Source organism: Syngnathus scovelli, chromosome 3, assembly GCF_024217435.2.
Source record: "Syngnathus scovelli strain Florida chromosome 3, RoL_Ssco_1.2, whole genome shotgun sequence".
NCBI classification, from domain to species: Eukaryota; Metazoa; Chordata; class Actinopteri; order Syngnathiformes; family Syngnathidae; genus Syngnathus; species Syngnathus scovelli.
Genome location: NC_090849.1, coordinates 24,679,498 through 24,706,239, shown reverse-complemented (window position 1 = coordinate 24,706,239; position 26,742 = coordinate 24,679,498). Strand labels below are relative to the sequence as shown.

Below are 26,742 nucleotides of genomic sequence, written 5' to 3'. Positions count from 1 at the left end.
TATGTCGGTCAAGACCGTATGCCTTCGGAAATTCGAGGAGGTCACTTGCGGTCCGGCGTTTCCCGTCAATGGATTCCATCTGCACGCAAGCCCGTAATAGAAAGCTTTTATTTCAAAAGCGGAGTGCATTAGGAACCATCGGCATTAGTTGCTGAGAGTGCTGCCAGAGTGAGTGGCGGAGGAGTCATCGCGCAATCATTGTCAACATGGCTTTAATGCGTGTCGCGATCCCGCTTCTGGCCCCCAGCGGAATCCCCGAGTGGCTCCGGTGGGGTTCGTCTTCCTGACTGACCCCAAGGTCTTGGAAACTGTTATTTAGTTCACACGTGGTTAGTGTGTCGGTGATTCCACAATCTGGCTTTTATTCATTTTTTATTATTTATTTTATTAATGTTTTTATTTTATACAGTTTTCTTTACATATTGAATTTAAAAAATGAAACGGCATCTCCTCTGACTCCCCCATTCAATAATCTCAAAGAATCCCGTCAGGTACGGTTCTTTGGGAATATTAAAAAAAAAAAAAAAAAAAAAACGATCCTTGTCAATTCTTTGTCCTCTAACCTTGGGCAACATAGATCAATGCAAGACTCCAAATATTTTCTCAAGCTTCACAACAATCGATCGGCCCGATTCATCTGGAATCTTGGTTGGGACGACAAAATCCATCTTGTAAAGAGTTAGTCATCAGTGCCAGGCAGAATTGTCATTTTGATTCAAATGCAACGGACATTGCCATTCTTGTCATATCATATCTGTCATTTCCGGCCGGCTCCATTACAGAACAGCTTAGGTTGTCCATTAGAGAACTTTTGTTAGTGCGTGTCGCCAATCTATTTCCCCCCCGTATCATCATTTCTTCAGTTCCTTTCTCCTCCATTTTTTTTTCTTTGTGCATAATTGAGTCTCTCGAAAAGATATCGTCTGTCAATAGCGTAGCAATGTAATTATGCTCTCCACGTATCAGAGAAGCGAATGGATACGGCCCGATACACGATAGCCTCTTTATTACTGAATGGGCTCATCAAGCCCACCGAGTGCCGCCGGCACTTGTTCCCTTGTTGCGCCACCTTCCACACTCGCTCGACGTCACGCGTGCATATATTAGGCCTGTGTTATGGTATTGACTTTTCAAGTACTTAGCGGGGAAATCAGCTCAATTTACAGCTAATTAATGTCATTAAAGGGGGCACATGCTAATGCGTTTATGTGCAGATAACAGAAACACAAGAGGCAGTGGCAGCGGGGCTCATTTTAACAGCAGGGCAAGATGAGAGTAATTACCTGCGTATTAAAGCTCAAGTCTTATGCGTTTTCCAGCTCATCGAGGTATGCGATGAAGGGAGTTTTGTTCTGTTGTCCGACCCAGTGGCATTTCCCAATCTGGAGTCATCTTTATGAAAAAGATGGCCAAAGAGTGTTCTTATTTTTGTATTTTTTTTAATTTTAATTTGCTTTTAGTCCCCTTTATTATAAATCGTACCAGATTTGTCCTTGCTAACGCTAAGCTAACTGGGGAGTTGGTCTCTCTGTTCCGGCCTTTACGAATTTTGTTTGTTTGGTTCTATGACAACGTGAGAAGTCGTAAAGACAGAAGTGTTGATACAGTGCCGAGACGGGCGTCATTTACTGTGCTGCTTGACATTTTATTTCATGCTTATTAGCATAGCAAAATTTGCTTTTTTTTTTTTTTTTCTACAGTCAATTCACACCGCAATTCAAGTCACCATTTATTTGTCATTCCATTGGAAAAATCGGAGGCAGGAAGACTTTGTAAACGTCCATCAAAGAGACAAAAGGGCTTGATATTATGGCGACTTTGCATGATATTCTTCCCACCGTGAGGAATAGACAAAGACACGCCGCTGCCAGATTGACTCCCGTCTTCAAAGCAATGTCGCTCGACTTGCGCTTATCTGGATTTTCTCGTACGGATGCTCGCCGAAAAACAAGATGCAAAATGAGCCTTAACCTGGGATGATTAAAATATAATAAGGATGTAAATCACATGACTGAAGGTTACTAAACATGTTTTATTGCCACGGGCTAAAATCATATCCACGGATGATTGCAGTTTCCATTTCAATCCCAAAAGCGTCTATCAGTAACATCCAGCTTGGTAAAGCTTGCGAGCATTTGAGGAAATAACACACTTGAGGGAAAGTTATGTGATTGCATCAGGCAGTAAAGCCTAACGAGACTCAATGATTTCAGTGTTTACTAGGAGGAGCGGCTTTTGGGTTATTACCAGGAGTCATTCCCAGATGTCCTCGCTGTTTCATTGGCATGCCAAATAATGCTCAAAACAAGCCCTTCAAATAACTGCTTTCATGATGTTTTTTTTTTTCTCACTCCGGCGCCAGACTCCAGACAGTGCAGCTGTTTCTTTCTCCATTTGGTAAAAATGAGCTTGTGGTGAGAGCTGACACACCATCCCAAATGTGGAAATTTCAAAAAGAATTGCACCATATGTAACTGGCTCAGAATAGCGTCACTGGAGGATTGCGATCAACTCCATATGGGCCAACCATCAAAAGTTGTTTTCATCAGGAGGGAAATAGAAAACGAGACGGACAAAACACCTCCACTCCAATCTATATTTCATCAGCTTCGGATTTCTTTGAAAGTTTCGACGCTCTCAAACTTCGTCGATTGCAATCGTGCCCCCTTTTCCAGAAGTAAACACACTTCCGCTCTGCTCCGCGAGCAGCTTCATTTTTGAGATCCGGTGTCAAAACTTCGTTTACCGTAGCTCTTTCCCCACGCGGCACCGCTGTCACCAGTAGAGCAGATAAAAGCAGGAACAAAAATATCTCACAGGTGATGATGATGATGATGATGAGGAGGATGTCGGGCTGGTGACGGAACACTCAAGAGCAGCGGCGTAGCGTGGGTTGGAAGAAACTTGGCGGCAGCCTACTGGCGGTACCGTCGCATACTGTGCCTGCCTGCCTGCCTGCCTGCCTGCTTGCGTAACTCCTTCAAAAGAGCGGAGGTGACTCATCAATAAAGCCGAGGCGACCCCGGGAGCCCTTGAGGTTCCCGACCAAGGGGAACAAATATTTGAGTCTTCATGGCCCTGACATGGTGCGCCACACCACTACTTAAGCCAAAGACAGACAGATGAGAATCTCGCATACTAATGTTGCCCTCTTCAACCTTGTGCCCCCTCTTCTATTTTGCATGAGGGGCTCTATTTCAACTTTTCCAATTGGCCATGCCTCCTCCGCAGTATTCCACTTTGCAAGTAACTTTTTTTTTTGGCCCGAAGTATCCATGAATCACCAAGCCCGAGATATTGCGCCATCAATCTGTCAAGGGGATTGCTATCCAACTGCCCGACAACGGTGTCACGCTGATGCAGTCTACGCCAGGTAGAGGTAATTTACCGATGCTATAATGTCGGTAATAACAGAGCCGCCATATTGACTTGGCTAATTGGCTTAGAAACGCTGTTAGCCAGATGATAAATGGGGGTGTGACTGTGTAATATGTGTCATTATCCGCACAGTGGCTAGCCAAAGAGCTGTTTGCGAGGAAGCCATTCATGCTAACGTCCCCACAGGATGGCGGAGAAGCGGTCTGAATACTTTTTCAAGGCGGTGTCTTTTCGGCCGGCCGCTTTTTTTTTCTTCTTTTTTTTTGTCTTGCGAGCGTGACTACAAAATGGGCCGTGTGGCAAAAGAAGACAGATGACAAGCATGCAATTTTTAAACACGCTGCGAGGTTTCACAGAACTTCTTAGGACGATAAAACAGCGGCGCGCCTGCAATTATTCAGGAGCTCATCTATTAGTTAGCTGCTGCCTCTTTGTTTTGCTTTGACCTTTGACAGTACATTGCGAGTCCCCATGTGTCTTATTTTCACTCAGTTCTAATATTCACTGCGAGGAAGGAGCTTGTGTCTTCATGGACGTTTTTTTTTTTTAGATTGTACAAAACGGATTTTTCCGAAACTATTGTGGACTGTTGGAGCGTAAAAGCGACTTGAGCATCGCATCACCGTAATCGCGTATCCGTACTTCTAATAATTAGGTGTAAATGTGATAATTGCTTTCAGCGACAAAGCGGGTAATGCGGCATGGTCCCGCAAAACCGATGTCAGGTTGTCGCTTCATTTTCATCTGCGTCAAATAGATTCCACTCTATTTCAAATTTCAGTTCTCATTATACAAGGTTGTAAGGCTAAACGACGTCGGGGAAATTTGTATTTGTCGGTCCTTAATGATGTGCCGCACGCACGCACGCACGCACGCACGCACGCTGCTAGTTTGCAATGAATGCCAAAATCTATAAACGCTGCTCGTAATTTGAAAAACGCTCACCGCTGCTCTCCAATTTCAAATAACTTTTTGTTCTAATTGTGACCCCAAAGCAAATGTAAAGTTAGCCCGTGACATGCCAGTGACACAATGGCTGTAATGATGTTTCCCATTTCTGCTCAATTGAGTCTGACGGCGAAAACAATTGAGTGCTTTAAAAAGTCTGACATGCGTTACGAGGCAAAGCCAAGCGTTTAACTGCGGGGGTTTCTTGTTGGACACAAAACATCGATTCAGAAGCGAGAGAAAGGTAAAACAAAAAATTGACACCCTGTCAAGTTATTCACACTTTGAACACAAGGGCACGCACGCACAGCACGTCGCAAATTGGCCGCAATCCGAAGGTGGCGTGCTGCTGCTAAATGGCAACACGGAAAAGATGTTGAGAATTTGGATGACATGGGTGCTTAACGTGAACCGCGGCGCAACATCTGCTGCTCTCAAGTTGCCTCGGGGAGCGTGCTTGGCTTCATCCTGTTTGCATTCCCGCTTTATTGGCTATGCCACCAATGAGATGTGAGTCAACAACTTAACAGGTGGTGGGATGTTTTGGAAAATCTTGACTCCTTTCGACAAAAAAGCAACAATCCTGACAATAAAAATGACAATTACGATCATTCAATACATGTTTGAAAGCAAAGCATGCTCAGGTGTTAATCAGATCCGCTAGCCTGTTAGCTTGCCATCCCGTTAGCCTGCTAGCTTGTCACCTCGTTAGCCTGCCAACTTGTCACCAGCGTCAGTGTTGTGCAATCATCGTCTATCTTTGCTCTGTGTAGTGAGTGGGACCACATAACGTAGCAGACGAGCAAGCTAGCGGGCAGATGGTGAGCTATTGGGCCTGTTTTAGCCACGCTCCCCCAAATCCCTGGTTTAACCAACAATTCAGTGCTATTTTGGTCAACGATACCTTCATTAAGGTTTTTTTAAAATGAGATACTTTCATCACAGCTGAAAATGTTAAAAGAGTTTGATTTTATTCGACTGCACTATTGTGTTGCGGTGGCCTTCGACTGAAACCCCATCTTCCGGGAGCCAGTGACGACATGAATGAAAAGACTCAAATATTTACATCTAGCAGCCTCTTGACTTCAGAGCGAGGGTCCTCAATTCGGTGCCAGCGTGCGTTCATCTGGTCGGGTCCACGTGACCGATGCGGTTTCATGTTACGAGATGTCACTCTCCCCAGATGAGCAGATACTTTATCGACCTCTGTTCCGATGAGTGGATCTTGTCTCACCACCGGTGAGGAACTCGGAGCTCTCTCAGCGAATAGACTCCAAATGGCGCGCCGAGCTAAGACCTTCAAAGTGTCGATTTCAGCGCGAGGTCCAATCAGATAAGTTCCCCCGGCGGGACATTAACCTCGAGGGGAAGGCGGCAAGCGACGACGCACTGTCACTTTCTGCCAGATCCGAATGGCCGAGGAGCAATTTGTTGATTTTTTTTCTTTCCCGTCACCGCACAGAGAGAGTTTCCCTGTTGCTTTCGACAATAGCGTTTCAACTTGCAGCGTTTAAAAAAGCGCCTCGGGTCTCTTAGTTCGTTTAGAATTATGAGGAGATTTGTCGCTGTTGATTGCTTATCCTGGTTTGTGTGCTGTGATATTCAGTTGAGGGGGAAATACATTAAAAAGTGTAATCCGCAAAGTCCTCGCCCCTTGTCGATAAGGAGATGACTTTGCGTTTTTACTCCTAAGCTTGCAGGCTGGATCAGAAAGGAGACCGTACGCCCCGGCCGGCGTAATAGACTGCTTTGCTTTCCCAGCAAAAAGGCCAGCTACTTATCTTGTCAACGCAGGATTTTATTTTTTCATCTGACTGACGATGTTGAAACCCAAGACCAGGGCCTCATGTCAATTTCTAGGTTAGCTGAGCATCACTGGAGACAAATCCTAACTATATTTGGGACTTTTGTCCTCCTCTGACCCCTTTTTCCGTGCATCATGCACTGTGCAGGGAAGGGAGTCTTAGTTAAGACAACCAATTTGTTCCACTACGGGAGGCAGATATGCTGAGATCATAGCTAGTAGGATATCGGGAGCATTGTTTTGCATGCTCTATTTCACCTTCATCAAAAGACGGGCAAACTAATGCTGAAAATAACAAAATGACTGATTGGAAGTCATAGCGTGTTCCTGATGTACCAAAGGCTGACTGCTTTATTTGTATTTTGATTATGCCGCGATATGCCATCGTGAAGATAAGCACTTCATTATAATGGATGTGTTTGTAAGGTTTGTAAGGTGAAAATAGTTGTCTCTTCAGTCGGAGAGAAAAGAAAAGAAATAAGCCGCCACATATACTAGCAGATGTACGTACTTTTGAGCGACTAACGCTAGCTAGCTAGCTAACGTCATATCACAATCGGGCCACATATCTGGATAACGAAGGCATTTGCGTGAGGGGCGATTGGGGTGTGTCATTGGGCCCTGTTTTATTGGATGAACATGGACATTGTATTTACGAGGTCCTAATCTAATGTAGGCACACAATCACTTAACGATGAGTCGTTATATTTGGACTAATGCCTCCGCTGTTCCCTCTCATCTCACTCCAAACACCTGACGGGCTTGCCAGTCTGTGTTGCCATAGCGTCCGTTGTGTTTACACCATTATTGACCGGGAATATATCTGGAGGATTCATATCCTTCTTTTATGAGCTGTACGTATATTAGCGCTGGGCATAAAACAAATGGGGGTGCTTGACCCTTTTCCCGAGCTACTAAAAACACTATTGATAACCGTGTTAGGCAGATGATCGCCGAACGAAACGCACTGCGCCCTGTTGTGTGACGTTCAGCATTGACAAAAATCCTTTGAAAATTATAGATCATGACCATTTATGTAATTTCCTTGTCTGAGGCTGGTATTTTACAGCACCGCAACACTGCACATTATTTAATCATAACTGCTGCCGGCAAATACAAAATGGAGAAGCGGATGAGTGATGTCGTTAATGGGTGAAATTGTTTTCATCTTTCAAATAATGAACCTTTCTATTATGGTAGCATGACTTTGAGTTCAGGCTATCCATCCATCCATCCATCCATCCATCCATCCATCCATCCATCCATCCATCCATCCATCCATCCATCCATCCATCCATCCATCCATCCATCCATCCATCCATCCATCCATCCATCCATCCATCCATCCATCCATCCATCCATCATCCCTACATCTGCCATTTGGTTTTTAAAACGTTTCATCTGCAATTTATCAAGTTTTTCAAAATAAATCCGTTCAAAAAGATCTGATCTTAAGGCATAACAAATTCAGCTTTCATGACTTAAAAATGAGAATAATTAACCAGAAAAAAAGGAGAGCTTAATGTGATCATGTAAAGCCATATCACCTCAAAGAAATCCATTTCAAACTAAAGTACAAAGAAGATGAATAATAATAATAATAATGACTGAAAGTAATGATCAAATCTGTGCATCAATAATTTGATGGACACAAATGAGAAAAGGGGCTATGCTTAAAGGAAGGAAAGAAAAAAGGCTGCACCTTGAATTCGATCTGCTTCCATTCAGAAAAAAAAGGAAACCATTTTTTTTAGACTGTTGGCTTTAGCTATACCTGCCCTGCTTGCTTTTAAAATGCTTTCTAAATAAAGTTAGGGGAGCGGATGGTTGCCGATCTTAAAAGCGCCAATTAATCGGTAACAATTGAAACGACTCGATGGCTTTCATGCAAGAAAATGAGCAAATATGGCAAGGGCTTGCATTCTAAGAATGTAGCCAGCAGCTCACCCGGAGCCAGCTGGGATTGTCTCCAGTTCATTCATGACCCTTATTAGAATAAATGACTCAATGGATGATGTTATGAGGTGTAAAAAGCCATTAGGGGGGCTGCGGCAGACACCAGGGGGCAGCCTAAAGCCTTCCTCGCACATATTTAGCATCATTTATTTGATGTCTTTTGCTGTTTGCGCCGGTTTCCTGTTGCAATTCTCCTGTGAGCTAACTAACACGCTTGCTTGGTGTTGGTTTAACCCCCACACCTCATCAAAAAATAACATCCAAGTGGGCGACTTCTCATTCCCATGAAGGCGTCTGTAGACATTGCGGCTTGCTCGCATCTTAAAATGTCCCCCTTCCCTTCACCGTCTGCGCACTTGCCGGCACTCGGCGCATCTCGCTTCCCCCTCATTGGCTACATTCTCCGATCCGTCATTTGGCTTTGTGCGAGCTTATTGCGCTGTCCTCCTACATTTGCATCATTCCTCCGTGTGCGACGTCAGCTGGAGGTCGCCCATCAAATCCTAACAAGCCGACGGCGGCTCTCGTCCCGCATTTAGCCGCTGTGCTTCCATGTGGCTGCCTCCGTGTTTCCCACAATTCATTGCTGGTGCGGCGGGAATGGTGCCCGGCCCGGGCCGCGAGTCGGCCGCTCCGCTCCGCTCTGCTCTGTCTGTTGTTTGCTGCCGGGGATCAACGAACAGATGGTGTGTTACGTTTCCCCCCGCAGAGGATGAGTACGGCATCATGCGAGATGTGCTTTAGTGCGCACGACTTCCTCACCGGATCTCTGCCCGCAGATGAATACTGAGTGATACCTGTGCAGTTTTAGGAGTTATATACGTATATCTATATTTACATTCTGCCTGATTGAAAATCATTTGTTATCCTCCTGAATTCACTTGGTGGTATTGGGGGTTTTATAAACTATTTTATAGATTGTTATGAATTGTGCCGGTTGTGAAAATAGATCATGTCAGGTCGCCGCATTTTAGGCCAACCTTTAAAGAAAAGGTCACTTTTTACTGCGCCTCTTATTTTTAGACTAAGGCTTTTTGGCCCATGTTGTAGTAAATACTACGTCTTGGTTGTATCCTGTTTTTTTTGGATTTTATTCATGGTTCCATGTCAGAAATGCCTTTGGTGTCAGGAGCAGCAAAGTCGTCATTTGACTAAATTTGGGAAACCTTTCTGTAGCATTGTGGATACTTTTAGCAAACAGCGGAATGTTCAATGAATGTAGGCTGAGCGAGATTGCTGCAGAAGTCAAACGCAGAAATCAACAAGAGACAGCGAGGTGGCATGTGAGCCTTTGTAAACGGCAACACTTTTGAATTTTTCAACACAATGGTACTTGTGTAAATAGAGTGAGGTTTCCAAAAACTGACGAGCGTATCAAGTCGGTTTTCCTCTGAAATGTGTTTACACCAGCTGGAGTCACTTGACATCTCTCAGCAACAATTTTTTTCCAAAAAATCATCACTTAGATTTCTATTTTATAGCACAAAAACCTGACATTTGACCAAGGGTGTGTAGACTTTCTATAACCGCGGTACCCTTTTTTGAGTCGCTGCATTGCACGGAGGAACGATGATTAAAGCGCAATTGCTTTTGCTAATGACAACAAAAGCCTCAGGATTAGTCATGGGAGATTGAGTCAGGTCCTTGGCCCTGCACTCCTAATTGAGCTCTTACCATGACCCGGTCCAAAGTGCTGTTCAACTTAAATGCCGTGTCATGTTTATGAGCGAGTCTCAGTGAATTTCTCTTTGGAATGCAATAAGTTCCCAAAGGCTAGCGGAGAAAATATTCTCGTTTTGGACTGTCCACTGGGAGTGACTGTCCACGGAAGCGTAATCTTATTTTCCAGAGCAAATGAAAGGAGCTTCATTTTTATGTTTGTTATAAGTGCAGAAAGCATCCATCGTTAAGAGCTGCACTTTTGCTATTTCCAGGCGCCCCGTAGAAATACGCTGCTACCTGGGAAGCAGTTTCTTCTATAATCTTGCCTTCAAGCTATTTTCATCCTCTGGACCTTTTGATTAAAAAGGCAACTTCTTCACCCTCCATCTTCCTCTTCTCTCATGCATAATTCAAAATGACGGGCTCAGCATGAAAACGGACTAAAACACAAGCGCGCGCACGCACTACTATGTGCTAGTGAATTAGCGAGACGCTAGTGAACAGCTGTGGTAAGAATTTGGCAGCTGCGGTTTAAAAAATAAAATAAAAAATGTTACGGGCTCAGCGGAATGATTGAAGTCCCTGCTGTCAGGTGATATGGCAACACTCGTGCCTCTCGAAGCAGAACCAACACTCGGGTGGGTTTGATATAGGAAAGGTTACACACCAATTAAAAATCAAATGCCTATTTCAAGTGTTGCCAATATAATGCAGGTGGCCGGCCTACCATAGATTTTCAGAAGAGCTAGCCTTAATGAGTACTTAGTCACATGTATATATTTGAAAGCAAAACAAAAAGTACGAGAGTAAAATACAAAAATAATTCATTAAAAGTGACAAAATCATTGGACTAAAGGAGAAGCCAATGGGGAATGAGTCAGACTGGAAAAAAGCATGCAATGAAATGCATCGTGGCGAGACAACGAGGCACTCCTTGATAAGACACGAGTGGCCGGACGGAGGCGATCGGTCGGCTCAAAGAGACGAGACGAGGTACACCTGGACGAGACGCAATTTGGAGACAGCTGATTGGTTGTCCCAAGAAAAAGGGCAAATAGGATTAGCATAATGCTAACGATCCCAATTAAGTTTCTGACCTCCCCCCCGACTGGCAACTATTACTATTTGGTGTTTGGAACGCGCAGCAGCTGGCTTCACATCTCTTTGTCGCAGCAAATGTGCTGGTGGAAACTATTTGTAATATTCCACCCATTAGCGGTGACATTGGCAATACTATTCATATTACGAGCCGACGGCTGCTTGGAAGATGGCGCTTGAGGGAGAAAAGAACAGCTGAAGGATGCGGTTTAAAAATACCAAATTGCTTTCCTTCGGGGCAGGAATGACTCATTACCCGGACAGCAAAGCAGGAGGTGCTGTCATATGGGGGGGGGGGGGGGGGGGGGGGGGGTCATCCCGCAACACTCCAATTGCGCCATTTTGCATTACGCTCCAAACGCTATACACTTGCCTTGAAGATGAAACAAACACAGAAGAAATTTGGACAAAAAAAGTGCTCGCTCCACACGTCTTTCTAAATAATGGATTAGGCAAGACGCCTGGAATGTGAAGTCGGTATCTTTGCGAGACATTTTTGACAACTTTCTGCTTTCGTCTTAGTGGGAGCGGCTTGATTGAACGTGACTGCGCCCATTGCACAACGCCAGCGAGGTCCATTAAGACATGCTTGGATACATTTGGCCGGTACAGATTTGATCTCAAGCGTTAACGCTCCTGCCAACAACATCCACTCATAAATGAAACAAAATACCAAATATTTTCCCACACAATCCTTTTTCTCAAAAATCAACAGTATTTATTCCAAAACAAATTGTGTGACTTATCTGCTGTGCTGTGCTGTGCTGTGCTGGTTTGTTTCTGTTAATGTGAAATGATACGCCTTGTGGTCCGAAAAATCCCATAACCCCAGGGACACACTTCAACGTCTCATACAAAAGGGTGGACGCTCTTTTCATTTCCTGTAAGTGCATCAAACAGCTTTTCCAATACATTTATCCATTTACTGAAAGATTAAATCCAGCAAAGACGCTATTTTATGTGTTTTTTTTTGGACGCGATTGCTATATGTTGTCGGGTGTCCCCAGAGGAGCAATAAAAAAATCAGATAAGCCGGCCAATACTTTGCTCAGATGCTGCAGCGGCAAGGTGACTTGCCACCAGCGGGATCTTTACTCTGGTCTTATCTGATGCCTTCCATGCCGTGAATCGTGAAATGGCAAGCTGACAACGTCACCTCCGATCTCCCGAGTCGCGTTTTGGAGAGATGAGAGGCCAAGCAAAGGAGCTACGTGAGAACTCATCCCTCACCCGGGAATGAAAGCGCCCCAACGATGACTTCTCGCCTCAGCTGAGCTTTGGGCCTGGGTGTGACCTTTGCGGTAACAAAGGTGACTGATTTGTGGAGGCCTTTGATGTAAAGCGTTGCCCGCCCTTATCAGGCCAGCAGAGAGGAAGACGGCGAGACGTGTGATTCTTTAGCTAGGTGGAAACGTTCCAAAGCTCCCTGTGCCTTTGTCCCCTCTTCTAAGAGATCCTCTGCAGACCAAAAAAAAAATCTATTTTCCTGCAGCAGAGGGTGCGGCGGCATTGAGGCGACTGGTAAATAATGCACAGGGTTTTTTTGTTTTTTTTCCCCTCCTTTCATTCTTGCAGAGGAGGGAGCACTCATTGTTAGGCAATTCCTGAAGTGGGCTTATTAAATCAACAAGGCCATAGCTGTTTTTATTCCCATTTTGCAAGGTGAGAGAAAGCATGAATATGTTGAAAAACCATCCACTTCAGCTGTAACATTTCCCTTGCTCAATAGCCCGCAAAAGATAAATTAACCCTCCAAAAGGGTATTCTCTGATTTATTATTGTATATTCTTAGAAAATGTTGTGCAATGTCAAATGTTGCTGACACGAAGTCATTTTGTCATTCACTATTGTTGATTCTTGCTGAATTTGTCTTTCATCCATGCGTCATCCATGTCGCCATTTTGGACGGATCGCTGCGTCCATCACCCATTTGTCCAACAGATTCATGACAAATCTAATTTAATTTAGACAGTATCATATCAAATATTTATTGATGAGGACGTCCATGTATTGGACATCAATTCAACGTTCTGTTAATATTTGAATCCCAAATGTTGCTTCATGCATATATCATCTAACCATCCAGCCAGCCAATGGCAGGGAAGAAAAACAACATGAAACAAGTGCAATAAAAATAGTCAACTCCACAATGTCCAAAAGCAAGATCCAAAGTTACAAACAAACAACAACACTCGGAACAGAGCAGACAGCAAACACACGCAATGAATGGACTGAGCGAAAATAGGAAACCCAAATATAGTACACGAGACAACGAGAAACACTTGGACGAGAGAGACACAGGTGGCTGAGGGAGCCAATTGCTAATCGAGATCCAGCACCATGACGTTAGGAGACAAACATGATCAAACTGAAATCGATGTTTGAGTCCAAAGCCTATCCTGAAAATATCAAAATGAAAATTGCAATATGATGGGTGTTATATTATAGCTTATGTTCTTTATACAAACTGACAAAAAAGAGAAAAAAAGAAAATGGAGTGGTGGAAAAAGTACTACTGCCTTGGCCACATTTTGCATTTTCGACTCTGCACTGACGGCAACGTGAAATCACGAGGCAGGCTCCACGTATTACTTTTTGACTGATTTAACATTCCATTTTGCTTTCATGCGCGTCCCGCTATAAATCTCATCCACGTCTGCAATGTTGAGTTCGTCTGAAGTAACTGCACGAGACTCATTATTCTGCATAGTCAGCGGGCGAGTCCAACAGAGTGGAATATTGCCCAACTGGAGTGGAGGTTGAATATATCAGAATAGTAAAAAGTGACGATCATAGTTTGTCTTGTCATCTCCACCTCTCTTCCGCAACGGTTAAATTCACACGGAAAGACCAATACCCAAATGGATTGATAAGTCATATTTTGATGTACTTGCAAAAAACGACTGGACAATGGTGTCAGTGAGAATTTGGGGAATAGGTCTTGATATTTCAGAAAGGCCGGTTGGTATCCAGGCCGCCTCACCCGCCCGGCAAAATATTTCCGTAGCATCCCGTCCGGCGTGCCGCCGTGATTATCTTTTGCCGCTAGATAAGCCCTACTGACGTCGACGATTACATTCGGCAACAACGTCGTATGCTAATCCGTGTCCAACAGAAAGCTCAGGTCAAAACGAATTTTTGAAGAGGTGTTTCCTTAGTGACAAATAAATAAATGTATTCACAGGTCACGTGTGTTTTTTATGTTGATGCGGCGTCAAACTCGAAGCGACTTGATCGGATCGGGGACTGTAAAAAACAGAAAAGGAGAGAAATAAATGGCCGGGAGATACCTCATAAAAGTCTCGGGCTGTAAAATAAGGTTTTGGCAACTGCGAGCGGGGAACAAAAGGTCACCCGATGAAGTGTTTAAATTTTATATAGGTTATCTTTTCAAGTAAAATAAACATTGCGGCAGCTCGTTTATCAGGATGAAAGCAAGACGATGCCAACTGCCATGCTAAATAGTCTTTGCGTGGAAAAAATAAGACAGGTTTGGGAAACAACACACCTCACACTGCTGCAAAATTGAAACCGAGAGACGTTTCTCACACTTTGCCTCCAGCTCAGCAGGGTTATCGCAACAGAACGGTTCGATTGGATTCAAACATCAACAGTCCGAGGAGGCTCTTTGGCTTGTGATAAATTCCGTGTCGTGGATTTGGACTTTTGTGATGTCGTTAAGAAGGCACCCAAGTACAGGGAGGCAAGGCAAGAATGATGTCATCAAAACAAGAAAAGGCCAAAACAAAGGAACAACAACAAAAACAAGACACCAGAAACAAAACACGGAACAGCTGGAGATGGAAAGTAACGAGTAGACACGACACGAACAAAGGACACAATAAACACGGAGGATCCCGGTTCAAGGCTACGGAAGTGCAAAACTGCCAACGTAAACAAATATTTCTACAAATACGTTTAAACCTGAAGCCATTTGGCCCATAAGGCCACGGTTGACTTGCACAACCGTAACATTTGCTTGAAAATAGATTGAAAAGTCAAGTAAAGATTCTCGCAAGGTTGACGAGATGTTCTTACGGAAAGTTCTTTCAATCGCAGCCAGGTTGCATTCGGCGCCACACCACCAAATAGCTTACTGCTTCCTCTTGTTCTTCCTTTCAGTCCAAAGCCCGTTCCACTTGGACAAACACAAAACGAGCCAGTGCCAAACATAGGGATTTGTACCGCTGACCCTGCCAAAAACATGTTGTGACATCTACCTTCTTCTCCAACCGGAGTGCAGCTTTTGCCTTCAGCAAAGACACGCTACAATGAAATTCAAAAACGTTTCAACACTGATTGAAGTGTGCCTGCCGGTCAGACCACCGTAGGAAACTGACTCGTTTTTGTTTTCATTTGTGGAGGTGCTAGCATAATCTATAGCTATAATGTGCCACATTCGTAATTGTTTGCCTGGTTAAATAAAGATTAAAAAATCTTTGGCCCCCTCCCGGCCCCCCGATGAAAAAAAACTCCTAACTCCGCCTGTGGTTAGAGCTCCAGCCTGATAACAACATTAGTTAACTTGCTAGGTCAACGTATCACTCAGGGGCTTGATGATAATTTGATGCTCTTTTCTGAAAAAGGAAAAACTCTTCACTTCCACATTCCCACTCAATTTTTCACCAGTCAAGAGGGGGATTCGATCCGACAGCCCTTCTGATTGCGAGCTCATTCTCTCGCCGTCAGGACATGGCCATCCATCCCCGTTGCCTCCGACTTAACGCATCCATTGAAACCATGTGACAAGATCTGCCTGGCCGTATTATCCTGAAACGTGTATTTATTGATTTTCATCTTTTCCGAGTGCGTGGACGCGGCCCGTCTGTTGACGCACCAACACTTGGCATTTGGCTAGTCCAGCAAACTAGCGCTTGCCTCAGTTATTCATGAGCCATCTGCTTGGGCCAGTTCTGTGTCACGTGTGTCAAACAGGAGCTCATCTGTGGCCTCCCCCTCATCTCCAATCCGGCCATCTAATTGTGTCCTCATCTGCATTCCAAGAGTGCCGCCACTCCCCAACCCGGCAAATGTGCCCATTTGGTGTCCCAAATAACCTGTTTGATCTGAGGCGTGCTTCTTCTTTTGAAGCGAGTTATATCAATGTATATTTGTGTCTGGGATCTATCTCCAAATATATTTTCCCCTTTGACTGGAAGAAAAATACTTGATGTGACTTTACCTCCAAGAAGTGATGAAGAACCGTGTGAATTAACGTATGTGTCTTCCATGATCACAAGCTCCTCTATGAGACTTGGACCTTCCTAACAATCTTTCCGGAATAGTCAATTTCTTGCCTTTATATTACATTTTCACAGTTATATAGAAGAGTTCAAAGGAAACTTCCTTCCAATATACTTTCAGTTCCTTCCCTGCATAATCCTCACTCAAATGTCAAAAACCGTGAATTTCAAAGATTAGTCTTGTGTTACTTTTCAGCTTTGACAAAATCACTCTTGCTTCGAAAGAGCTGAAACTCGAGAATTAATGGATCTGTCAGAAACATTCAACCATCGCAAAGATTTTTTTTTTCCTGCATTAATTGAACTCAATATTGTTTTATATTTCATTTGTATATATCGGGGCCGGCTCGACCGTTAGGCGAGATTGGCGGACGTGTTGTGGATTTTAGGGAGCAGCAAAAATCAGGTGAAAAGTCACCTTCAATATAATTATATTCAAATGAATAATTACTATTCACTCTTTACGTTCATTTATTGAATAGTTAAAAATGGTGTGAAAAAATGTAAATCGTGGATGGAGGGGACAAATTATATATATATATACATATTCTCTAGCCGAGAGCGCCCCATCGGCTCGGCTCGTATATTCCCCACATTTGTCAAGAAGTGATAATGACGTCTCGAAGGGTCAAACATGATGGACTTCCATAATTAGCTATGAAACCTTTCTACAAGGTTTTAATTGCATCGAGCAAGAGCAACATATAGCATTTGCTGAGGCATATTCACAGCATGCGGCGTTTGTTTACAATCAGCACCAGAAGGTGGCGAGCCCTTGTTGATACGCCGGAGCGAGAAAACAAATGTGCACCGATAAAGCCTTTAATGTGCAGCAATAAGCCATGACAACAAAGGTTGTGCGGTCCTTGTAACATTTTTATCTAATCAAGGTATGAATGAAAATCGTAAGCTGGCTAAAATGACCCCTACGTGACCCGTTTAGTCGTCAGTAATAGTCGAATGAGAAATAAGGGCTTACCTTGCCTTTATCTGAAATAGTTTCTCGACTATATGCAGATGATGGAAACAATCCCAACAGAGGCAGAAAGGAAGTATATTAAATACAAGGCTGCCAATGTACGATTCGGGGAAAAGGGTCAGGAGGTCCCGGTGGAGAAGAATGTGTTTCATCTTTGACAGATATGTGGCTTCCACTCGGTGGCTGGGCTGATGAGACTGTCATGTTAGCCACCCTCGCCCAATCCCTGGCGTGTCTATGATGGACTGGCAGCTCTCGATACTATCCCGGCGTGACCTTTGTCTACTTTGGGGCTTGGTGGAAAATGCTTGTTGTGTTGTTTTACAAATGAGAGTTTGTGTGCATGTGATCACAAGTGGGATTTTCCAATGAAAGTCATCCTGAGAAGTTACAAAATATTATTTTGAGATCACAGTTTCAAATAAGTATGGAAATTTGGCTCTAAATCAACGGGTTTCTCAGGCTGTCACATTTGAAAACAGCTCCCTGAAATGGTATGTATCCTCATCGTCCTGACGCTACCCACTCCTCTTATGCTGCAGGGCTGGTGTCAGTGCGAGTTGAAGTGTTTCTATGCAAACAGTAACAACACGCCCGCAGCAAATATTGCGTGCAATTTATGCAGCGCTCGACAGCAAAGATGTAATTCACCTACGTAATCCGGCTTCAGACGTTTTCCATGAGGCAGATTTACGTTAGTCCGGACTGAGAAAACAATCCCCTATGACGCAAAGTAATGAATTGTACAAATTGTTCCAAAAAGACCCAATTTGTGACTTTGTACTTCACATCGCTCCCCATCCAACGGCCAGCGTGGGATCAATTTCTGCTCCCTGTGTGATCTGAGAGTGATCTGGCTTTCACCCAAGTCAGCTGGCATAAGCTCCAACCCTTGCGGTGACCCTGAACGGGATAAGCGCTCCACCCTTTGATCAGATGAATAGCAGCACATCATGGCCATACAGTTTAGAAATTCTCCTGTCAATCAAAATGGAGGATGACTGAAGTATGGTCACGAATCTGTCCTCAACTGCCAGGGTCCGTTTGTAAATAGCGTTAAGGGCGCCAAGCTATGTACTTTAAGATGAAGGACCGGCCTCTAGTGTCAGTCAAGAGGAAACAAAAGAGGCTCGTCTGCTCACGTTGAGTGATGACGGTCGTCGTACGAAGCGATAGCTCTCTGAAGATATGCCACCGGCGGGGTCTCGAGACGGGGAGCTCGTGCTCCAAAGCGTGTTTTGACACGGCAGATAGGCTGAGATTAAGTGTTGGAAACAAAACTGGCACAAGACGATAAGGAATACATTTTTACAACCTTGCCGTCGTATTTTTAGACTGAGCGTCAACAGCGGCGGTAAAAACAAACAGACAGATATCAAGAAAGAAAAAAACCCAGTGCCCTTTGTTCCTTCGTGTACGTCGAAATCAAAGGTAAAGAATTGAGTTTTGTTGTCCAAACACAAGCCTGTAAAATCGTGACTGTTCTGAGAGAATGGTAGAGTTTGGTTTGGCGCCGCATGGCTCGATTTGGAATACCGAGCCCTGATCTGGCTTGCTTATTGGACCATCAGCGTTTTTGGTGCAGGGGTGTCAAGCTCATTTTCGTCGTAGTTATAGTTTCCTTCGCTATCTAGCAATATCTCTATTTGTTTTCTAAAAGTGAAGACAAATTACAATTTTAGTATTGACACGTGAATTCGACAAAATGATGTGGCGGGCCGTATCTGGCCCCCGGGCCTTGACTTTGACACCTATTGTTTAGTGGAACCAGGATACTGGACCAGGTCACCTCAAGTGGGTTACTATGATGGATTTTATTTTGGGTTTACAAACGTATGAGTACATAGGCGCTTTTGCTTCCTTGTTTTCATAATGACATACAGAATATTTTGATAGCCTGAGACATCGAAGTGACTGTGTTGGCATAATTGTGATGGAGTTGACGACATTGTGTGCCTAACGCTGTCATTTAAACAGATGCTGACAAAGACAGGGCATAATACGCCCAGAGCAGAGGAAAGCTGACTTTGACATGCGACGCGTGGGTGGAAATAGCCTGTTAATGAATAGACAGCAGAGAGGCGTTACGGTAGAGGAGCTACACGGAGCGTGCTGTGCGCTGAAATATTGCTATTGTTAGGCACCGCTGGGAGAAAAAGTGCTGCGATGCAGAAAGAATGCAAAGTCTTGACAGCTTTACGGTGGCAGGCTGACGGCCGAGCCAGGCGATTGGAGGGAAATTGCACGGGAGGCCCTCTGTCGGGCCACACCGGGGCTCGCTTTAACAAGTTCACAAATGAGCTGCGCCCGCCGCTATACGTACGATGGATGCAGGGAAATGACAAGAGATGGACGGAAGGCTGAGTAAGACTTTTTCGTCTCGGCAGCTGTCACGGCTGCAAGCAAGCCTGGCGTTCAAACGCACGAATGGCAGCCGATGGTAGAACATGTCAGCTCCAGCCACACATGGAAATCCAAATTCCAGTCAAAAAACAAACAGGTGCTTTTACATTCCACCCATACTGTGCGTTTCTATGCAGCAAGGTCAGCCAATGGCGCCCAAGCATAATTCATTCCTACGAATGCAAATGCCTTGAGGGCAAGTTACGCTGGAAGGCAACGTAAGGCATCTCTTGGCCACCGAGGGTCGGAGCTACGATTTGATTTGGAAACTACGGAAGCCTGGAGCTGCCAACGTGCCGTAAACATTTTGGACCGACCGAGCGGGCTATTTCGTTTGAACGTACTGTTCGACCGTATTTGGTCAAACAAAGCATTTGTATTTTTTACCAGTATCTTCAAAAACGTTCCAACGACCGCAGTACGTTTGAACGACATAGCCCGGTCCGAAAAATCTTACTCCACACCGGTAGTTCCGCACTTGTAAAGGCAAACGCTGAGCATTGTTTTCATTTGGACCCCGAGCATCGATATGAAAGCTTATCTCCCTGGGAAAGACGGTTATTTCTGTCTGTCTTTCACATAATAAACAACAGGCCACGGTTGGAAATGAATCCACCCACTTTGACGCTTTGTTTGTGTTACTTATAGGTTAGCAGGCAGCTGGGAGAGAACGAGTCCCCTGATTCAAATGTTATGAAGATTACGACACGATCAAAGCAAAACAAGCCATTTATACTTTGTTGACACGGTCAATGGAGCAATGTTCTTTCAAATGTCTTTGTGCAATGAAAAAGGTCCAAGAAAGCATTTATTTATTTTTTTGCTAATAGGCTTGCTGTGTTTTGTCTTTTCAGGGGGGCGGCTACTGGTTGTGTTGATGTGGCTGAACTTTGCGAGTCAAAGTGCCAGCTGCCCAGCCAAGTGCGTATGCTACAGTGAACCCCGGCCCACCGTCGCATGCCAGCAACAAGGACTCTTTTCCATCCCTACTGAGATCCCGGTGCGGAGCCAGCGAATCTTCCTCCAGAGCAACAAGCTGACGGTCGTGAGATCCACAAGCTTCAGCTCTTGTCAAAATCTTACCGTCCTGTGGCTCTACTCCAACAACATTAGCCACATCGAGGCGGGCGCCTTCTACGGCTTGGAGAAACTGGAGGAACTGGACATCGGGGACAACGGGAACCTTCGCACAATCAGCCCGACGGCCTTCCGAGGCTTAACCAAGCTGCACACGCTTCACCTGCACAGGTGCGGCTTATCCGAGCTGCCCGTGGGCGTATTCCGAGGAATGTTCTCCCTACAGTACCTTTACTTGCAGGATAATAACATTTTAACCCTGCATGACGACACTTTTCTGGACCTCGCCAACCTTACCTATCTCTACCTGCACAATAACAAGATCAAAGTCGTGACTGACAACATGTTCCGCGGTTTGATCAATCTCGACCGCCTGCTGCTACACCAGAACCGTGTCATCTTTGTCCAAGCCAGGGCTTTCAGCGATCTGGCCAAGCTGAAATCCCTCTTTTTGTTTTTCAACAACCTCACCGTCTTGACGGGGGAAACCATGGAGCCGCTTAGCACCCTCCAGTACTTGCGCTTAAACGGTAACCAGTGGATTTGTGACTGTCGGGCCAGGACCTTGTGGGAGTGGTTCAAACGTTTCAAGGGTTCCAGCTCGGAGTTGGAGTGTGACGTTCCGGAATTCCTGGCAGGGAAGGATCTGAAGCGGCTAAAGAGCGAAGACTTGGAGGGATGCGTGGAAACGCCTCAAATCCAGACCAATCTCTTCAGCTCCAAGGCCCAATCCGGGAAGTTCCCCTCCACCGAAAACCCCCAAGAGGACACCGTTCCTCGGTGCTGCCTCAGCGATACCGACAAATCCTCCATCCTGTCCGGCAAGAGTCGGCAAATTACCAACAACCCCTTGAAGGAAAAGGAGAACATGTCCAAGACCAAATTCAAGGATCCGGAAAGAACCAAAAACGACACCCAGAACAAGCAGAACGACGGACCTCTCGGAACCTTATCCAACACCCTGGACCAGTCCCTGGAAAATATGAACCCTAACCTTATAGACAGTCTGGAATCTTCTACAGCCTCAAGTAAAAAGAAAAAGAAGTGCTCCAAAAAGCCCAGATCAGACAGCCACTGCATCAAAGGCCGGGGTGCTACCTTGCAAGTGCTGCACATTCTCCTCCTTCCCACCATCTGGATCTCACTAGCCATGTCTTAGAACTCCAGTTATGATTCCAAATGCAGGACTGGAGATTGTGGAAGCTCATGACAATGATAAGAGATGATGATGCAGGGCCTATCGAAAACAGACAGTGACTGAAAAGCGAGTTGATAGGCTCACCTGGCGAGGGCGAGGCAAGGAACGAGTACGTTTAACAAAATGGATGCCTTTACAGAACATTACAGATATGATGTATATAATGAATCGGTGCCCAAAATTGTTTGTTCTCTATGTACTGAACTGTGTGTGTCTAAGCTACATTTTGGAGATTTCCTCCCCCCCGTTTCCCACTTTAAAGCTTCGACCGCTTAGCGAGTGCACCGTGAGACGGGAAAAAAAAACAACAAAAAAAAAGCGATCTGACACAGTAAGCACACGATGAATGTTGGGTCCATTTAACGACAACTAAGGAACCCCCCCCCCCTCCCGTTATTTATTGAAAGTGATGCATCAGTTGGGTAATGTTGTTTGTTACGTTCAAAAATGTTGTTTTCTCTTCCCCCATTTTTTGGTTTGATTTTCACGAGAGAAAGGATATATGGGTAGCATTTGCCAAAGGAATGCTGCCAATTTATTTCTTGCAATGGAACCATAGATATGCATTTTATTTTACTTGTGGACAAGTATGAAAATAATATGAATAAAAATTCTTATTTCATAGATAATTTTGACAGCCTGGTCTTTTTTGAGGATTATTCCGTGCCGCCATTTTACCATTTCCTTAAATACTGCCTTGGAGTCTAATCATTAATCGGTAAGAATATTTAATATCATTAAAACATAAAAAAAACAAAATAATCAATTAATAAGAATATTTAATATCATTAAAACATTTTTTTACACAAATTACGGTCACATCTGATAAACAACTTTCCCACACTAAAACTTGTGCTCCTCCATCTCATCTGTACGTATTGACGACATAATAATGATTCATATCAACGACGGGTGCTCTGGCTGTCTCAAGCAAATCAATGATTTGTGCTATAGTATGTCATTTTAAACAGGATCGACATCTTTTCCATGCCGCATGTTTCGAAGCCGTGAGTGGCTGCTGCCTGAGGCAGCGTCAGAAAATGTAGCATCTCATTAGAACTAGTTCTTCACTACCGCATCCCTTATCAGCTGGGTTAAATTGTTCAGCTGTTTATATGTGATATTTTTCGAATGCAATAGCCATTATGACCCTGAATTTAGACGAAGTCACCCCGCAGGCATCATAATAAAATACAGTCGAGTACTCTTTCTATCCCTTGCGTACTGCAGATCAGACACATGGCAAAATAATATAACAAATAACTTTTATCAAACGTGGCCTCGCTCCAATTCAAGTGCTAAAATGAATGCTGCATTTAAGATGGTGTGGAAATTGCAAGTCAATTCGACTCCAAATGAAAAACAAACGGAAATTAATCATACAGCCAAGAAAAAATACATCTGCATGGCCTGCAGGCATGATGCAAATACATACCTGAATAGAACAACACCGAAACTGAAGCCGGGTAATTCATCCTGTTAGCATTTGCACTGAATTATTGATAGCAACTAATAATTAAAGGACACACAAATAGAAACTGCTTATGCAATGCACATTCCTTTACCGTCATTACGAGAAACTAATTCTTCCCAGTTAATAGACAGCACCGTGTCCGTCGCCATACTTAATAAAGCTCGCCTCTAATGGATAAATAAGTACGCGGCACTGTCTGGCGTTTAACAACTAAAATATGCTGGCCAGTGGCCATCATTTCGAAAAGACAAAGCTGTGGCCATTCCGGTGTCATAGTTTCAAACGTCAACCGATTGGACGGGCTGATTAATATGAATCCTGATGTAAATCTGAAAGGACATTATCCATTCAAGTAGGAAAATCAACAAGGATTGTAACTATACTTTAGTGACGGACACTGACGAGATTGTAAGCAGTTACCGCCCGAGTGAAAAAAAGTCACTGCTTGTTAATACAGTAGAGCTGACCGTGTTCTATCCCGACATGACCTATGCTGTACGGCCTGACATTTTACATAAAACGCAATTATTAAATCTGTCAGGATTGCCGAGCGCATCACTTTTTCTGGCTTGACCCACTTGCATAAATCACACTAATATAGCATACCGCCTCGAAGAAAATATTTCTACAAAGCATATGCGCAATCACCAGGTCTGTGAAATTGAAACGTTCTCACAGACACTTGGACTGAAAAAAGCAGGAATAAGATTTGGAACGTTTGGCAAGGAAATGGATTCGTCCCTCACATCGGCAGCGCATTGTGTTCTTGTTACTTTTCCTTCACTATTTGTATGGGTTTCTTTTCGGTGCCTTTGTTGCGCATTTTTGGGGAAATAAAGTTTTGGCACCAAGAAGTGAGTTTAAATCAAAGCTGTACTTTTTGTAAACAATGGGCGCTAACACAACAAACTGAGACTAATATTCCATAAATCTGAAATAAGAAGAAAACAATTCGTTCCATCGGAATGTTCGGATTCGAGCCATACGTTGCAGTCATATTTGGGTGGCAACACTTAGATCAGGTTCAAAGTTCACAAGAAAGTTCACAAGGTGAACATTTCCAGTTCATGCTAATGTGTGAAAGATGTTTTACGGATAAGAAGAGCTTCTAAGCACAAAACACACATTGCACGCCTTTTTCGACATGTCGCTAAAATGACCGACCTTCAACGCCTAATACAAATTCTTGCAGACATTCCGTGTCTTCTCCGGAACACATCAACCTTTGATCATAGGGCATTTTCTCCGGAAGCTTCAGTGAATGTGACTCAAATATTTCAGCTCCAACCTTAAGGCAAAGGCTTATGAGAAAGTTTCACTGTCGACGAGAGTGCCAGACTTGAACGTTTGCCTTTCTTTCTGCCTACTTCAGCATTACTCACCTACATGGGTGCTTACCCTGAAATTTTTCAATTTTAAAAGATTTCAAAATTACAAGTCAAAAGCTAAAACTGAACACCACAACCAGTTTCCCCGAATGACTATGAAGAAAAATGAATATGAATAATCAATGATTTCTCATTGTTTTAAAGGGCTTGGAGAATATCTCCGGAATGTTCTGAACTGTTAGAGTTGCATTAAGCAATATAGGGCGGAGCTGCCTGGGCGCGGAGCGCAACTCCCAAAGCCAAATATTTGAACAGAATGTTCTTGGAGAAGCAGCTGTGCAGTGCAATCCAGTCGGCCACAACTGCGGTAAGACGTCATTTTTTTGTCATTTCCCGAAACTGTTTCAATTGCCCTTGTAGAAATGGAAAAAGAAACCCTTCTACCGCATATTTCTTCTTTTCCCTCCCAGAGCTCTTGGAAGTGGAACAGCGACCCAAATGGAGAGCTGAGCCAATTCAAAGTGGTTCTGTGCGGCGCAGAAACATCATTTGACACGCTGTGATTGCGACCATTGCGCTTCATGGCAGAAGTGAGGTGAGCGAGCGGTGTGATGCAGAAGGGATCATCTGGTCAACCATTTATGAGGACAGAGCCACTCATTATTTTTCCAATCCTGTAGGATTTGTGGATACAGAAGGGCAATTTGTTCCCAATCCCGATTCATCCAAATTAATGCTGTACATATGTTGGCAGCCGGGCCTACGCTGAAGGACGATGAAAACGGCAACCGGAAGCCGCGGCGCTTTTGCGGCAGCTTAGGCTGATAGCCAATCGGATTTGGTCTTGTCCACCTCGTGAAAGCATCGTGCAAATGACTTCATCTAATGGTCCAATTGGATTTGATGAGTACAAACAACAAAGCTATGTAGCTATACACAAATGCTCTCTGTGGCGTTCACAAGCCCAGAGCTTTAATAAAACGGGCTCCACCACATTTACGTGTTCAGTCACGCAATGATCATCGCTAATGTTTGATTATACTCAAAAGACCAACAAGGCGTGCAGAGTCTGGTAATCGTCTACTATCAGAGAGCATGATTCACAAACATTAGTACTATTGGATGAAAAAAAATAAAAACGCTAGTCTGAGTCGATAATCCTCTGACGCAACATTTGAAGGATAAATCTATTATTAGGAACATTTATTGTACGAGATCATTTGCGAGTGTTTTGATGAGCGTTATGCCTCGCTTGTGTAAAATAGACATCAAATATTGACCGGCTCGTTACGGAGGAAACTCGTCTTAAGACATTACTTCTTGAAGTAAATTCACGATTCAGGCCTTAATTCCCAAAGAATTTTTCTTCTTGCTCAAGATGATCGGTAGATTTTTACTTTCTGGTTTGCCACATCCGACCAAGACATTTGACCGATTGCATACTTTGCGAGAACTCTTTTCTGCAGAAATTGTAAGAGCTCTCAGATCCAAGACCAGAGACAACAGATCACATTCCTCCAGGATGATGGAAAATGAAGACCAAGTCCTGTTATTATGTCCCAATAGCTTTCATCATGTAGAGTAGGTGTTTTATAAGAAACCCATAAAATGCCTCTTGAAAGCCAAACAAAGATGCACTTTCAAATGGGTTTTATGGAAAGGTGAATTAGCAAGACCTTTGTAGGAATTCCTGCCATATCCTGTTGATGTTATGCCTCCTGAGTGCCTCTATGCTGTCAAAATATTTCCCATCCGCAATTCTGCCATCGTTTTCACCGAAGCAATTATCCTAGTGCCTACGCTCTGTGGGTCTATCAGTCTGTGGTCCATTAAATGTCACGCCATGGCTTCTCATCTTCACTGTCAGAATGTGTGACGATTCCACCCAGCTGCTTCATCATCGGTCCCGCTCAGTCTGCTTGGGTATTCAAACTCAGCCGACCCAAGAGCACCCGTGATTCCAGATGTTCCCGGCAAGTTGATTCCAAGACTGTCCAATGAAGCTACTTTGGATTTACTGACCAGAGGCCTTCCATCTCTCTCTCAAATCGAGTTCTAAACGTTCCATCTCACTGACCATAATCCCAAACACTAAAACCAACTGCCCAACCCTAAAAACAAGTCCTACTCCTAAAGTGGGATCTTTTTCATTCCACGCAAAATAAGTTGGACTAAACTGCAGCAAGCAGTTGGC

At 44.1% G+C, this 26,742-nt stretch overlaps 1 protein-coding gene across 2 annotated transcripts in view; it reads left to right on the top strand.

Annotated features, from left to right (window-relative positions):
• Positions 1-22,375, top strand: part of rtn4r (reticulon 4 receptor) — a 31,704-nt gene extending 9,329 nt beyond the window's left edge. Inside the window, exons 1-2 of one of the 2 annotated variants that reach the window (XM_049762610.2) lie at positions 14,036-14,738; positions 20,326-22,375. In XM_049762610.2, coding sequence (XP_049618567.1) covers positions 14,561-14,738; positions 20,326-21,707 — 1,560 coding nt within the window. In that variant the 5' untranslated portion in view covers positions 14,036-14,560 and the 3' untranslated portion in view covers positions 21,708-22,375. Of the gene's footprint in view, positions 1-14,035; positions 14,739-20,325 lie in introns of those variants that run through there. The other variant, XM_049762612.1, reaches the window with a different exon arrangement.
• The last annotated feature ends 4,367 nt before the right edge of the window (positions 22,376-26,742 follow it).